Raw genomic sequence first — 17259 nt, 5'->3', positions numbered from 1 at the left:
AAATTCTCACTGGTAATTAAATTTTCATTAATAAATGTCCAAAAAACTGACGTAGGGAATTTTAATATAATACGGTGGCCAGCAAGATCACATATTGGTAAACAAGTATATAGACAAATTTAACATTTACAAAAAGTTTATACAAATTTGAAACGTTCTCTTTTTTAATACAGCACATAAACATTACGCATTTTACCATGGAAATCTACCACCGTATTAATTAAAACATTCCCTACGATAACTGTCATATATATAATATTTTTCTACAAAATTAAACAAATATATAAAATTAACAAAAGCTAGTTCTGAATACTTTTTTCCTTAGTTTAGGGGGTAAACTACAACTGCTATATACTGAATTACAAAAAATGCGACAGATTATACAACAAAAAATTTTCAGTTTAAGCTCTTAACTTTAAGCTCATTAAACTTAATTGGTGGAAAGGGGTAGTTTCACAAAATGCATTTGAACTTAATTTTGTGAATTGCATATTTTTCTTTGTTAAGATGGTAAAAGTACGTGGTAGAAAATTTAACTTTCTTCAAATTTATGCCATATAAATAGAGTTTAAACACATTTAAACAGGTTCAAATATACGGTTCACTAAATTAACTTCAAATGCATTTTGGGAAAAGACTCCTTTCTAGATATTATAAAAAAAAATTGAAGATGAAACTTATGACATCAAAAAAAATTACATATAAATATATATATACGTAAAGTCCTGGAATTATTGGGATTGACTGCGACCTATAATCAGGTCTTCGTCTTGTTCTTCGTCTTGTTCTTCGTCTTGTTCTTCGTTTTCAGACGAAGGTTCCGACGGATAATACTTGTCTCCATTCTGCCAGGGATGTATATTCTACATGGTTCGGATGTGTAATATTTTTTCCAAGAATGCTCAGGGATGTATATTAGATTTCATTAAATATAAATAGATGGAGGTAAGAAAAAAAGGTAATAATTAAGAAAACTGAAAACATTTGTAAATTTTAAAAATTTTTAGCCGTGGACAAACAATATTTCTTGTGCAGAATATACACCCCTTTCCCGAATCAGCTGTAATGTAGCTGCCAAAGATACCGTAATTGTTTATGTTTTGAGAACATTGTTGAGAACTTGCTCTCTGTGGTGGTCTGGAGGTTGATCTTTTCTTCTTCTCTAACTCATCATCTTCAGGCCTGTGTCCCTGTTCCCACAATCTTTGCTTCTTCATGTTGTCCTTTACTCGTTTGTTGGCATCTCTTCTTGTCCGAGCCTCACCACGCTGGCCGAAATCGGGCAAATGTGTATTTGTTCTGTTCAACATTTGCTGCAGCTTAATTTGGTTAGGTTGCTCACTGAGTTGACTATTACTACAACCTGGCTCTGGACTATAACTACAACCTGGTTCTGTGTTTACGTCTTCATCAGGATTTGATGTGCCTGCGCTTTCAGCATATTCCCGGCTTGAATTAATTTGTGCTGTGCTCGTGCTTGCTCTGCTCTGGTTTCTGTACAACACCGCATTAATTTGATTCGTTGATGGAAATGTTGTTTGTTTTCTGGGACGTTTAGGAACTTCTTTGGTAGGCTTTGGCTTTTGGGCCACTTTTGCTTTTGGCTTGCGTTGTTCTTCTTCTTCTTCACTACTACTACTACTGCCAGTTCCAGTGTCTGGGTCTGATTGATGACCTTCATCTGTCTCATCACTCTCTGGTGCTTCTTCTTTGATGTCAGAAAATTCACCTTCTTCTCCATCTTTTTTCCACTTTGCTTTTTCTCCTACAAAGAAATAAAAAATGTTAAAGCAAATGTACATAATTGTAGCTTCAATATTATTTCCATACCTATATGAACATTAGTTACTATTAATCAGATTCAAATGAAAACAAGCAATATTTTTTACCCTATATTAATATGCCAATCAAAGATAAAAGGGGGAATTTTGCATTGGCAATTGCTTTATAGGGGTACAATATGGAACTGTGAAGAAACGGCGTCGCCACCGCCGAGGACCGCCAATAAAAGCCCCAAAAAAGTGTCACTTTCGCCCACCCCCCCCCCCCCCATTTATTACATTAAGACCTGTAACTTACCGTCAATGTTGATGAGTTCTAAAATTTCCATTTGGTTGTATATCGAAACATTTGAGCCTACTGCAACAACCTCATAATGACCCGTGTGGTTGTGATTGTGAATTATAATGGCAAGTTTGGGTAATATTATTCCACATGGATGTATCTGAATTTCCTTACTTGCATTGCCGTCATTCTTGCCCTCATTGTCCTCAACCTCCAAAATTTCGTCACTCTGGTTTCCGTCATCTTCGTTATCCACCTCGAATGATGGGTCATTGACCTCGAATGATGGGTCATTGGAGTCCAGCTGTCTCTTGGTTTTTTCTTCGGCTTCCAATGCGGTTTGCCTTCGCTCCCGGTTCTTCTTTGGAATGATCGCCACATCATCTAAATAATTATTATAGTCATTATTTCAAATAGTATAAATGTTACCCAACCCCCCCCCCCCCCCCTCCAAGGAAATAGCTTAAAATCACCGCAGGACCAATACACAGAAGAGTAGAATCCGATCTCCAGGATACAATTAATACCATAAAAAACCTAGTTTTTACCACTTTTATGGTAACATTTTACCAGCCTATACGATTTAAAAGGTGGTAAAATTTTACCGTAACCTCGATCGATTCAGTGGTTACTGAGATCTTAAGCTTCTGACGGCCGGACAGACATTAAGCTACTTAGTATTATAGATAGCGGCTGCGCCCATACAAATTTTAGCCTAAAACCCTGTCAGGGCCTGTACGAAGTTTCCCTTAAAACAAAATTAATCCACAGGGTTTTTATCTAAGACTACTTCTCAAATAAAATATTAATAAACTTAAATTTAGGTGATACAGTTCCTACGTTTTTCAAACTATAAATAACAATACCTTCGGCATCCTCATCATTCTCATCACTGCTGCTTTCCTCCACGACACTTGTTGCCTTTCCAGTCACCTGTCTCTCGTTACTGTTGCCTGTAAATAATTAATTTATACATTAATTTTATACGTTTCCAAACAAAAAGCAAGTACTGAAAACATTTTTTCCACCCCCCCACCCCCCCTACTTGGTTGAAAAAAAATTTTAAAAGGAAATGTGTTGTAGGAGGGATAGAATAAATAAATCATAGAGTTCTTTAAATATTTTTCAATTTTCCCCCTACTTGGTGAAAAAAAACTAGGGGGGGGGGGGGGGGGGGAAGAAAAATTTAAAAAAAATTAGTAGCAGAGGAAAAAAAATCTTGTGCAGTATATACACAATACGAGGAAAGATAAAACTTATAAATAATAATTAATGTTCAACAAATATGTACCTGTGATTGAATTATTTCGTCCATAAAATTCTTTCTGTCTTTGCAGTGGTGGAAAGTTTGGTGGTTGTTCATCATCTTGCATTGGGACTGTATCATCAAGATTTCCCACATTTTGGCCCTCATCGTCTGTTTCAGAAATAATTACCTTCTTCGACTTTTTCGAGCCCTTTCCATGCTTCTTCCTTTTGGAGCTTGTGATGTTTTGAAATACATCTACTTTGGGTTTATTATTGGACTGGCTGTTGACAATTTGATCTTCATATAACCTACGTGGCTTTACTGGATGCTTTACTGGTTCTGGAGTTACTGCTGGATTATCCGCGGGTGGTATGCGTAAGTCATTCCCAATCTGATCATCATTTGAATTCATTTCAACGTCGTCGCCTCCGTCATCAATTACAAGCTCCTCACCATTGTTGCTTTCTTCATCAGCAATGTTTTCCATACCATTTTCTTCAACATCATTGGCTTCAACAGCATTGCCTCCATCATCATTTTCTTCACCATCAGTGGATACATCAGCAGTGGAATCATCAGCAGTGGAATCATCAGCAGTGCAATCATCAGCAGTGGATTCATCAGCAGCATTCATCTTTCTATTTCTTGAAATTCTAGTTGCTTTCTCACTGGCATTGTGAATCTTTGTCTGTTCTTCACTCATTTCTGGTTTCAAATTGGTTGTGGCGTACGAATAATACATTATAGCTGTTTGTATAACCTTCTTATTACTATGGACTGTCTTGAAAAATTGCTTGGGGTTCTTTGCCATGTCTGCATAATCTTTGATCTGAAATGAATTTCTCGACCTGTCATTGTTTATTCTCAAGTAAATCTGGTTCTTTCCTTGAACTTCGTGGGGTAAGCAACCCATTGAGTGGGCACCTAACATGTGGTAAAATTTCCTGTCTTCGGCTGTAACACCTGGTGTTGAAGTTGTGATTGTCTTCGGTTTAATACGCCGCTTAATTCTTTGTATCTCTGCAGGGGCCAGATAAAATTCACACATCTGTAAGGCTGATCGTTTCTGTGCCTTTTCCTTCTTGTCTTTCTTGTCTTTCTTGTCTTTCTTGTCTTTCTTGTCTTTCTTGCCTTTCTTATTGCTTGTCTCCTTCCTTGGCTTGATTTCAAAAACCTGTTCATACGTGTAGTTTGAGGTTGACAATGCGCGTTCTTGTTTTCGCGTTACTATCCCTCGAAATAGCCTCCAGCAGACAGGATCCTCATTAGCAATCATATAATCTTCGGCCCTCTTCTTATTTTCACAAAAACCATTCGCGTCCTTTTTAAAAGTGTGATCGAAATTGCGCAAGAACCTAGATAAAAAAAGGGTTTATATCAAAACAGTCTCAATATATAACATATAACATATATCAAGAAAAGATGAACTAAAAGTCTTGCCACATAAAAAAATACATGGTACAAAATTGAAATTCTTTGAAACATATGCCATAGAAATGTAGTTTAACAATTTAACAAGAATACAATATGCAGTTAACATTTCGTGAAACTACTTTTTTAACTAAAGAACATTGAAATGCATTTTGTGAAACTACCACTTTCTCATTTAATAGACGCGGAATAGATGCGATAAATAATTGAATTACCTACAAGCTTGTATGTGGTTCCTCACTAGAAAAAGGTCGCTTGAAGACACATAGGTTCCTGTTCTCCACAAATTTGGTGGGATAGCTTCATGTAGGTACGTCTCGTTAAGCACTACCTTACAATGATCCAAGAAACGTTCCACTGAAATAATAATGAAATTTTCAATTAACTCTGCATAGGTACATGTTTATTATTGTACCAGGGGTGTATATTCTGCACAAGATTTATTTTCAAAAATAAAATATATATATAAAAAGATTATTGTACATGGTCACCTGCTAGCAAGAATAGGAATGCCCCTTTTATTCGGTTTATTTCCCTTGCCCCCACCTCCCTTCTCCCTGTTTTAAACGTTTTCTCATCATGTCAAATTTACAAAATAATATTTACTTACCAGTTTCGTCATCAATAACTTCCGGAGCAGTCCAAAAGGCAGCTGTGATGCGGACGTCAAAGGTGAACTGCTCGAACACGACATACAAAAAGGTTATGATGTCTCTGCATACTTTCAGTAAGGTTTGCCAGCCTATATCCACTTTCAGTGAGTCTTCGAAATTTTGGATGAAAAAGATAATTTCTTCTCTTCTCATATAACCCTCTTTTTCCAAGGGGTCATGGTTCTTTATTCTTTCTCTGTAATATTCTGGTGAGAAAATCTGGTCCACGACAACCTCCTGATTCTCACTAGGCCCTTTATTCGCCTCCTCCTCATCAAGCTCATCCACATTGGTCAGTCTTCTTAGATCAGTCACCAAGGTTTCCACAATTTGGCCGGTTTTCTTCATTTCTGTTTTCAGGGTTTTAGTATTTTCAGCCATATCTCTTGATACACTGTCTTGCAGGTCTTTGATTTCAGTCTTCACTAACTCATGGTTTGTGGACGTTTTGTTTACCAAGTTTCTGATGGACGCATTAATGGGCTCTAATTGATTTTTCATTTGTGAGGTCAAGAAAGTACGTAGCTGCTGAAATTGGTTCTGAATTTGGTTCATAACGGCCCCGGTGAACAAATCCTTAAAATGAAACATATTAAACCACATATTTTCAAGTCTTGGTATTTTAAAAACTATGTGGTAGAAAAGAAGACTATCCACAAACAAGAGCAAGTGATCCTAAGCATCTTCCATCATTTTTGGACTTTGACAAACAAAAAAACTTGGTAAAATTTGACAAACTTTTTGGTAAAAATTGACAAGGTAAATTTTTAGGCTAAGTCCAGATTTTTGGACTTTGACCAAAAAATCAACTTGGTAAAATTTGACCAACTTGTTTGTAAAAATTTACAAGGTAAATTTTTATTGGTCAATGTTTACCAAAAATTTAGTCAAATCTTACAAGTTATTTTTTCCAGGCTAAGTCGATATATATCCTAAATAATTGTAATTTGTATCCTCTGGATGACAAAATGAAATAAAAATAATACCTCGCTTTCTTCCATCTCACCAGAAGGGCCAGATGATCCCTGGGGTCGTGATGACTGGGACTGGGATCGTGATGATGTTGCAGGAGGAACTCTCGCGGTCCGTTGACTCGCGGAGTGGTGCCGTGCCCGTGGAGATGGAGGTGGGGTAATATTTATTGGCCTCCTTGGAGATGTTGTGGTTCCAGTTGTGTTCTAAAAATAATATAGATAATTATTGTAAAGCATTACTTACCGAGGATTATAGTTTTAAACAACACCGGCATTATCCTAATTTTTTTCTTCTATTTTTTAAAAATTTACCCTCCCCCCCCCCCCTCTCCCGACAAAATGACTGTGTTAGGTTAGGCTAGGTTAAGTTATATGGTTAGAGGGACCCAATTTGTTCAACGGTTAACGAGATTTGTTGGTACAAACCCACAAACAGACATCATGTTAGTAAGTTTAGTTTAACAACAAAACACCAACAAACCAAAAACCGATAACAATAAAACTTAAAATCCTACCTTTGCTGTTGTACCTTTGCCACCTCCAGTAGATTTGTTGCTTCCAGTTTTGGCACTTGGAGCTTTGGCACTTCCACCTCTGGCACTTAAATTAGGTTTGCCACCTCCAGTAGGCTTGTTGTTCTAAAACAAGAAATAATTGTTGTATTTACAATGCATAAAAAGATATTAGATAGCAGTGGCTACGCCCCTAGAATTTTAATTACTAATATCAAATGTTAAACACACTGTGGAAAATTAATAAATAATTATACTTGGTCAATAATCTTTTGTGGTCTGTTAAGCATGAACCGATAAGGTTTTCCTTTCGATCCGGTAACATGCGAATTTATAAGTTTTAAGAGCGAAGGGTAGCAGCAATTTGTACAATAGTAAATTAGGCCTTAAATATAATTTTTACCTTTACAGAACTAGCACTCTTTCCAGTCCTCGTCATTTTGGGATCTAGCTTGATCAATTGCCAGTCGAAGTTACGCTGTTCGATCCAGGTCGTTGGCATGGGCAATTTGCATAGTTTTAAATCTGAAATGTGTAGACAGAAATTAAAATTTTATGTAAAATTAAATTAAATTGCAAACATGTACTCTTTCAAATTACAGACTAGACTTATAACACTTTAACTTCATACCCATCGATGGCCAAAAAGGTAGGGTTTTGCTAAATTTAGTTGAAATGCCTTTTTTAAAATTAGCTATAAAAAATAATTTTAATGAAAAAAATATTTTAAAGTACATTTCACATAAATTCCAAATAAAGAGGGAAGGGCCTTCAGTTGAATTTTACAACATTTTACATACATATTATAACAAAAGGGGGGGGGGGGGGGGGGAAGTGACACTTTTTGAAACCAAAACTAAAAGTCAAAGGAACTGAACTAAAGAAACAGTTACAGATCTGTAATTTTGCATGGCAGTTGTTTTATAAGGGTACAATATGGAACTTTTAGTTTTGGTTTCAAAAAGTGTCATTTCCCCCCCCCCCCCCCTTTCTCTGCTTTCAATGTACAAAATTAAATTCCGATAGGAATTACGATGGAGACATCTTGATGCAACAGGTGTACGGAGATATGTGCTACTCTGTACTTCAGTAGGTTGGAGGCTAGTTCTGTTGGAGGATGGCTATAGTCTTCGGGATCGTCAGTCTTGCCTACTCCTAATACCAGGGGTGTATATTTTCAGTGTTTAAAACCATAAAACTTAATTCATATTTCCTAGACCCCCCCTCCCCCCTTTACCACACTCTCCTCCTGGCATGATAAAGAATTACAAATAAATTGTGGTAGGTTAAAAAGGAATTAGATGAAATGTATAGTTCATGAAATATTTCTATACAACAATTAATCATGTGCAAAATATACACCCCTACCTATTATTCTGGAATCTTCAGGAAAGGTGTATGCCGGAAAAAATGTCCTCACTTTGTGGACCAACCATACTGTTTTATCACGACGGCAGTCTGGGACAAAGTAGAGGTCTTGGCAGTCTGTATAGAATTGATTTCTTTCGAACTTTCGTTTGTTGGCATTCCTTTTTCCCCTGACAGCCAGCTTTTCATTTATGTACGGTTTCACTGTGTGAAATATCAACAATCTAAATATGTCATTTATGTCATTAATGGCTGTTAAACGGAAAGGTATGTTGCTGGTGAAATCGTTATAGCTTAAGTGTTTGATCAGCAATACACGGAAAGAAAGTTATGTTACATTTTTAAAAATTACATTAAAATTTGTAAAGAGTGGGGGGGGGGGGAGAAGTGACACTTCTTGAAACCAAAACTAAAAGTCAAAGGAACTCAACTAAAAAAAAATAGTATTACCTGTTTGAAACCTCTTTAAGGCCAAAATTATATCCTCGGATGTAAGTTGCAATCACATGATTGGCACTTTCGAAAGCATAACAACTGAACGCCATGGATGGTCCAAATCGGCGGACATGTTCCGGCATATGGTAAAGCATGTGAGTATTGTAACTCAAGCACGATTCGCCGTACATCTCCGCCAATTTTGAGTTCAGGACCATTATCATGGTCTTGAGCTCAGCCACACGTTCAGTTGTTATATGCTCTTCGAGACAGCGCAATATGTGGAATAAAAACTTGCATATCAGACGTTGTTCATCTTTAAGATTTGCCAACTGGAAAAAAAAACATTGTAATAATTTAAGGGAAAACTAGCTCTTTCGCCCCTAGCCTCTAGGGGCTTCGCCCTATATACTTATTGGAAGTCCACCCTCCTCAATAGAAATATATATATAATATAGCACACGTGCGCAAATTTAAAAAGAATGTTATTGCTATACAATATAATGAAACTGAAATAAGCTTTAAATTCTAAAAAGATTATAATATGGTAAAAACCTACCTCTGCATAAAATATCATATGGTAAAAGCCCAGTACTTTGAATTCAGAACTTTTCAAATTGAGGGCTAGCTTCTTCTCTGTCAGGCGCATGATGGACGTACGGGGAACGCGATCAAAATCGCCAACAAGCTTCAATTGATCGTTGATTTCATCTATAATTGGAGTTACTGCAGTTCATGGTAAAATATGGGTGATAAGGAGAAAATTTTCAAAATTTAAGTTCTTTAAACTTTTCAAACTAACACTCTTTTAAGCGGCATAACAAGGCGTACAAATAATGTGTAATAGACATAAATCTAAAAATGCAGAATTTTATCGCAGTGCCGACAAATGCGCGAAGAAAACACCTATTTTACGCGTCATTTCTTTAGTCAAATGCAGTACATCCCTGTAATTCTCTCCATTTGAACTAAGTCTTCTTCTTCCAATTCTGGATAACTATTACGTCCTTTCTTCAGGTACGTCATCACTTTCTTTACATAGCCCAGGTGCAACGCGTGCATCGGATCACTGGGGGTATCTTGTATTAAATCCAAGCTCGGGTCAAGCTCAGAAAAACTGGTTTTCATGTTCTGATTATTTTCCTCTAACTTGCGGAATTTCTCGTCAGACCTCGGCGTACCCATATTTTGACTGTCACTGGGGTAAAATACATTCATTGATTCGAACAATACCAAGTTCTTTTGACGGAGATAAGTCTGTGAAAAAGCCATCCCTGGAAGGTCACAGTGTGGGCATCCATTTTTTGATCCATGGCCAAGAATGCCGAATACATCGGCTCTCGCAACGGCATCGTGGATGATGGTTCTACATTGAAAGGTATGTCCAGGTAATCCTTCTTGAATTAGTTTGTTGATGAATCGGGTAACATTATCCAGAAAGTTGTAACTGTAGGGACGCCTCCTCGTCTTCTCAAATATGCTGACTGGCAATATAACACTGAAATCCTTGTTGAAGAATAACCTGAAATAATAAAGAAGAATTAATAATAATAGCATTTAATAACTTAGACTTAAAATTGTAGTTACTGATTTATAAAACGTAAAGGCTGGTAAAATTTTACCGTAAAAGTGGTAAAAACTAGGTTTACTTATGGTATTAATTAAGTCCTGGTATACAGTAAGACAGATTTTTATATATGTATGCAATAGAAAAAAGTATCAATTGTAAACTTAGTTTTCTTTTTTATTTCTTTATTGAATGGTTTCCTAAACTTTGGCTTTAAAAATCTGGGCTGTCAATTGATGTAAAACAAATATTTTGATATCCTTTGAAATATAGGGTGCCATTCCTAAAAAATATTTTTTCGAGGGTCATGCTGTATATGAAAAGAACTTTATCCCAACCCAACCCTTTCAAATCCACAATAAATTAATTACTTACCTAATCCAGACAGTATAATAGGAGATATGAGATCCCTGAGCTGCTTTCACTCCGTCGCCCGAGATGTCAAAAGTTATATGATCATCAACGGCCTGTTGTCCATTCAACCGTTTAAAGTCTGTGATGGCGTCTTGGAGGATCTCATAGGTAGGGAATCTGGAAAAAGAAATATATTTTTAACTAATAATAGCTTATAATATTGTTCTCAAGTTGTCGCAGGAAGCAATATACCAAAGAATGATCAAACTGATAATTAGAACACTTGAAAGTTTGTTGTTAAAAAAGGAGAAAAATCGACATGTTTAAAATGGACGTACGGAAATTCTGGTAATGATTATAGAAATGCTACGCTTTCTAAATCGTATATAAACATACCTGCACTCAATCAGTGAACCAGGAGCATTTGTAGGATTATATTTGTTTTCTTTGATTTCAACTTTGTATTTGGGTTTGAATAATGTATTATATGACGGAAATTTGAAAATACACGAGCGTTTCAGAATTGCCAGGATGATTCTAACTTTGTTGTGAGAGATGGGGTTGTCTAGAACACAAACGCTTCTGAAATCATTAACAATTTCTTTCTCAAGTTCTGTAAGATGTTTGAAGGGATCCCCGTCATGATCGCCATCAGGTTCGCCATCAGGTTCGCCATCAGGTTCGTCATCAGGGTCATCGTCATCATCTGGGTCAAAATCATCTTCAGGTATATCAAACAATTCCCAGTCCTCGGCATCTTGAATGCTGTCATTGTCTGCATCATTATTATCGTTGGTATTATTGTTGTTAATATTGTCTACAACAATATTAATGTAGTTTGTTTCTTCAGGATTGTTATTTAATCGCTCCAAAACTTGGTTTGCGTAGCATTGATAACATATACTTTCGGTTTCCTTTGTGAAGTTGGTATTGCAGCCTGTACAAACTTTACCTAAAAAAATACGATGTTAAACATGGTGTTTTATAGTTATAAACCTTCCCGGGACCTATGTGAAGGTACCCTGTAAAGGAGAACCCAATCGGTTCAGCGGTTAGCAAGATCCTTTTGAACAGACACACAGACATCCTGTTACTTTAGTATAAGGATAATGCCGTAAAGAAAAACTAGTCAAATTAGAAAGTTAAAAAATTAAAAATTCCAGAAAAAGTAGATAAATGTAGAGAGTGGGTGAAGGTGGGTTAGGTTAAGGGATCCCATGTAGAATATACACCCCTGGAACAAGGATATCTTGAGACAAACTTAACTAACGTTTGATCAAACCAATTGTTTGAAATTTAGATTGAAAGGAAAATAAAAAACAAAAATTGGGAGACAATGTTTGTGGGAATTTGGACAAACAAACAACAAACATACAGACCGACATCGTTCTACTTTATATTACAGATATTGTAGGTTACCTTTTGACGATGCAGTTTCGTTCTCATATTCCACATCCATCAAATCCTCCTGCTGTTCTTCTTCTAGTAATGGCTGACTGTCTTCACTTTGTGGAGGTTTCTTGCGCCATTTTCTGTTTCTCGTTGCATTACAGAAGAGTTTTCTTATGGACCTCAGTTTATGCTGCAACTGGAAAAAGATTACATAATTAGTGAATTACTTATTTAAAATAATATAGGGGAGTTGTTATGGATCGTTATTTGGGCAAGCTACACGTGTCAATTGATTACAGTACATATGACTATACTGGTGTAAGAGCAAGCATGTTTATAGTGCGCTGACTGCAAGTGAAAAATAGAAATTAAAGTCGAGCATAGATTATACTTTAAGTACAGTAATGAAAAGTAAGGTCTCATCTTAAATATGTAGAAATAATTAGTTGTAAAAAGTCACCTGTACATTTTTCCTCTTATCTCCACTTCTTATACGCTTCAGTAGAGCTTTAGAGAGTGTACCAATCAAATTGTCTCCCATTGCAATAACGTCTAACAGGGGTGTATAGGTAACTCCTGAAATAAGAAGTATATGTTATAATCAGGGATGTATATTCTGCATGGGATCCCCTGCTCAGGGGGGGGGGTGGAAATAAAAAATAAGTGGTTGGAGGAAAAAAAAATGTAAAAATTAAGAAAACTGAAAACATTTTTTCCATTTCCCCCCCCCCCCTCCTTGGTGAAAAAAAACTAAAGAAATGTGTGGTAGGAGGGATAAAATAAATGAAGTATAGAGTTCTTTAAATATTTTTCTATTTCCCCCCCTACTTTTTCAGAAAAATCTAGGGGGGAAAAAAAATAAAAAAATTTGTAGCAGGGGAAAAAAAATAAATCTTGTGCAGAATATACACCCCTGGTTATAATAATAAGGTTATTACTTGTTTACATATAACGAAAGAAGGAGAAAGTAAAAAAGGGGGGGGGGGGGGGGGAGTGACACTTTTTGAAACCAAAATTAAATGTCAAAGGAACTCACAAAATAAAGAGTTAGAGTTACAAACAAGAAAATACCCTTATTTATTCTTTGATTGTCTATAAAATTAATTAAACTTACCTATCAAAATTGTGATCCAATTATACATACGTCATCCAGCGTTGGTCTGACATTTTTTTACTTTGAAAAAAATAACTATATACAATATATACATAAAATTTTGTTTGTTCCAGTCCTGACCTGGATAATACCTATATAAATTTCCTGCCTTCCCTGAAAAGCCGACGAACGCATATATAATCGAGCCCCACTGGTCGTGACTTTTGCAGAATTCTGCAGTTGCATGGAGTTTTATTATAACAACAATGTTGAACCCAGAAAATTTGTTAATTTGCTATAAAATAAATAATAATAAATAATAAAAAACAACATAACAAAAAAAACAAAAAACAAAAACAAAAAATAAAACATATCAATTAAGATCTCCTAGAGAGCTATAGCCAGAAGCTTAAAAAACTGTACACGTGCATACGTAATCGTCGGCTTTAGGGGTAAATAATGTTTATTAATGTTTATATGCAGGAAATTATATATCTGCACGACCAGTGGGGCTCAATCACTGTCACCATGGGTACTTAATTATAAAATATATGGGCGCTGCAATCAAAGAGAGGTTAACGTAAATGTTCTGAAAGAACAAATTGATGTTATCCTCTTAGGAAATACCCCCCCCCCCTAGAAAAACGGCCCCTGGCCTCTACCTAGCCGTATAACTTAACCTAGCCTAACCTAACCCAGCAATTTAGTTTGGGGGGGGGGGGGGGGGATGGGGAGTTAAATAATACAAACAAAATTTTCTAAGAGGATAACGCCACAAATTACAATTAAAATTCGCTTTCAGCATGGATATCCGGAGGCTGGATGAAATCGCCGGCGGCGAGCTCGGCTTCTCCTAGCTTCTCCTTTCTCTTCCCTGAAAGGAAAGAACATTGAATTAAAAATGAGAAAACTAAAGCGTTTTTTAATGAAGAAACTCAAAGAATTCTGAAACATTTTTTGGTTAAAAACAATTTTTTCCCCTGCTAAAAAAGACAACTAGCCATGAACAAGAGCATGTGATTTGAAGCAACTTCCATCATTGATCCACTTATTTCTTTTTTCCCCCTCCCCTCCCCCCCCCCCGGAGCAGAATATACACCCCTGCAATAATTTCGTAGTTTTTACCTTGTTACTCTGGGTTTTATTTAGAAAAAAGGGCTGACGTTGGTGAGGAAAGGTGCACAGTCGGCTTCATGGTCAATGACACGTCTCTCGGTATCATCCAGGCGGGGTCTCTCGTTCTCGTAGAGATTCTCGGGCATAGGTTCAATCTTCTTTAAGTGTGTCTCTACCCAACCGTGATGGTATAAGAGTTTTACTATTTCAACAGCGTCATCAATGCCACATGATTCTTCTTGAACTCGAATATTTAGCTTGGAGAAGAGTCTCAACATCCTAACCATGAGGGCGTCCCATCTGTCATGCAGCTCGTGGTATTGGTATGGATCCATCCTAATTTGAGGAATGATTATTTTGTTTGTCTTGTTTATTTTTGGGAGGGGTGTGATTAATGTTTTTTAACTTTCCGGTATTTTATTTGTCCTTAAACAAGGGGGGGGGGGGGAGAAGGCCTGGAGCTCCGGAACCTGGAGGCCTATCCAAAAAATATTAAAACTTGGGAAAATTCATCATATAAGAATGATTTTATCCCTAATAACCTATACTCTCAGTCCAAAGATAAAGCCTATACTCCCTGTTTACGCAAATGTGTCAAAACTTCCCCCCCCCCCCCTATTTATTTAGAACAAATTTTGTAGCAGGAGAAAAAAAATAAATCTTATACAGCTAATATACACCCATACCTGTTATTATGATGTACGCGTACCCAGGTGATTAACTTGAATAGCCTGTTATTCAGAACTATCTGAAAAGGTAGAATATTTAAGAAATAAAAAATTACAAAATAAAAATAGCTCGTATTCATTCGAATCCGGTGGATAGGAACAGGTGTTCTCATTCATACGCCAAAAAACTAGGTAACTAGCATATCGTATTATATGCATGGTTTTCTACGAATATAAAAATCTAAAAGCATAAGATTAAAAACAGTTATTTTTAGCCAGTGCCTCCGGCACCTCTGGGCCAAAAAAGTAGTTTCATTCTTATAATTGTACTCCTATATTTGCGACAATCCGTTTATACTACGGTGCAAGACATATATTTATTAATTTTACATTTAAAAAAGTCCTGTATATTACGTAAGCTAAAAAGAGTCCCAAAAATGGGAGAAAAAACGAATACGAAGAATATTTAGAAAGAATTTTCAATAATTAATGATAAAATTTGAATTATAAAACAGAATGATACATATTAACGTCTTAATTCACTGTAATTTCACTAAAAATGATTACTAAAATACAAAAATGCACCGTAGTCATATAGTCCAGTTGAATTATTGCGCCGATGGAAAGTTACGGTTGCCAACATACAGATTGAATAGGTGGCAAAACACTTTGCAAGACAGTTATATTTTTAATCGTAAAATTGCAACGAATAATAACATTTCATGAATTATATAAGTTATGCAGTTTTAATTAATTAACCGGTAAAATATTAAAATGATATTATATACATAAGGTGTTTTTTAAAGTTTGGCAACTTTGTCCAGCACGTTGATTTTATCATCTGAAAACAGGGTTACGAAAGTTAAATAAATGTAAATTTTTTTTAATGTGAATGTAATATATTTTTGGCAATGACTTAAATGAAATATCATCGATAAAATATAAAAAAATATATTGCAATGGATATAAAAGAAATATTTTTCAATATAAAGTTGTATACCTGTACAGAGCATGTGCATGAATGCCGCTATACCGATTGAAAACTATTGTAAACAATGAGTGTTATAGTTCAAGTCTCTTAGAGAAAATACGTGTTATATCCAAGTATGATTGACAGGAGATGGTCCATGTCACAAGATTTATATGAATGTCAGTTAAGAACTCCTAGAGAGCTATATATTCAGAAGTTTAAAAAAGTACCTTGCTATACTGGCATGATACTTGATGTTATGTCTACCAGTCTTGGCTGTTAGTGTTGATATATGGACCCTGCAATCAAAGAGATGATAGTCAGATGTTTAAAAAAGTACGTGTCCACCTTCAGTCTTGGCTGTTAGTATATGGACCCTGCAATCAAAGAGTGGTTTGCGTAAAAGTAAGTGTTTAAATAATTTTAATATAAAAACATTAATAATATAGGACCTTGAGCGTACGGTTTTAGGCTGCCTTCGATTAACGGTTTAAGTTTTACTAGCGGCTATGCCCCTTAGAAGCCTCTAGGGGCACTTAAAGTAGGAAGAGAAAAGTCGAGGCCTCATCCTATTTTTAATTTGAGTTTCAGCTATAGATTAAAATAAATAAAAAGCTTCGTTGTAAAAGAGAACAATATTAATATATATAATAGGATAATTGTTTTAAGCCTTTTTTAAACCTTTTTGATTTGATCTAAGAAACACTTTTTTTTTATCCTATTCTTAATATTAAATAATCCGGGTTTAATATATATGAATGTAAGAAATATTAATAAATTATATTTAAATTGAATATTGTTTTTCAGGTTCAGCAACACTGATTCATCAGAAATAACTATTTGGGCGCTGCAATTAAAGAAGGGCTCACTTAGTAGTAAGTTTTAAATAATGTAATAAAAAAATCAATATAATTTAGGACCTTACGCATGGTTTTAAGCTACTTCGATAAACTGTTTGTTTTATAATTTTTTAAACCTTTTTGATATATGATATAAGAACGACTTTTTATCCTATTCTTAATATTTAAAGTATTCTACTATTAATATATATAAATAATAATAGAAATATTAACAAATTATATTTCAATTAATATTGTTTTTCAGACTTAACCAGGAATCAGATTCGTGAGAAAATATATGGGCGCTGCAATTAGTGAATGGTTTACATAGAAGTAAGTGTTAAAATAATTTTAATAAGAACATGGATATTTTAGGCCATGTTATTAAGACTATCCTTTAACGAAACCTTTTTAATTCAACCTTGCTACGAAGCCTTGTGTGATACCGGTAGAGTGTTTGAGTTCTTAGGGAACCACACTAATTACATAATATTATCTTGAGTTAGACAGGTTTTATAAGCTGTAAACAGACTAATACAATTAGCTATATGTCATTATCTTTAAATTATTTATT

At 35.4% G+C, this 17259-nt stretch overlaps 3 protein-coding genes across 3 annotated transcripts; all 3 read right to left on the bottom strand.

The window, feature by feature from the left end:
- Positions 1-2540: 2540 nt before the first annotated feature.
- On the bottom strand, positions 2541-4603 carry LOC145320760 (uncharacterized). The gene is made up of 2 exons (XM_080162831.1): positions 3356-4603; positions 2541-3017 (listed from the first exon to the last, which is right to left on the bottom strand). The coding sequence occupies exons 1-2, from the start codon at positions 4587-4589 to the stop codon at positions 2851-2853; spliced, it is 1401 nt and encodes a 466-aa protein (XP_080018957.1). The 5' UTR covers positions 4590-4603; the 3' UTR covers positions 2541-2850.
- A 3132-nt stretch (positions 4604-7735) lies between these two features.
- LOC145320744 (uncharacterized) lies at positions 7736-9374 on the bottom strand. Its single transcript, XM_080162830.1, has 4 exons — positions 9246-9374; positions 8702-9018; positions 8252-8475; positions 7736-8038 (listed from the first exon to the last, which is right to left on the bottom strand). Exons 1-4 carry the CDS (start codon positions 9333-9335, stop codon positions 7896-7898), a joined length of 774 nt encoding a protein of 257 aa, XP_080018956.1. The 5' UTR covers positions 9336-9374; the 3' UTR covers positions 7736-7895.
- Positions 9375-9616: 242 nt separating this feature from the next.
- Positions 9617-16582, bottom strand: LOC145327659 (uncharacterized). The gene is made up of 8 exons (XM_080171205.1): positions 16077-16582; positions 14895-14956; positions 13114-13966; positions 12460-12575; positions 12027-12195; positions 11004-11559; positions 10629-10784; positions 9617-10208 (listed from the first exon to the last, which is right to left on the bottom strand). The coding sequence occupies exons 3-8, from the start codon at positions 13139-13141 to the stop codon at positions 9617-9619; spliced, it is 1617 nt and encodes a 538-aa protein (XP_080027331.1). The 5' UTR covers positions 13142-13966; positions 14895-14956; positions 16077-16582.
- Between the last annotated feature and the right edge of the window lie 677 nt (positions 16583-17259).

The sequence above is a fragment of the Acartia tonsa genome, chromosome 1, assembly GCF_053477335.1.
Source record: "Acartia tonsa isolate MP-2025a chromosome 1, ASM5347733v1, whole genome shotgun sequence".
Classification (NCBI taxonomy): Eukaryota; Metazoa; Arthropoda; class Copepoda; order Calanoida; family Acartiidae; genus Acartia; species Acartia tonsa.
This window is presented reverse-complemented; position numbering and strand designations above follow the sequence as displayed.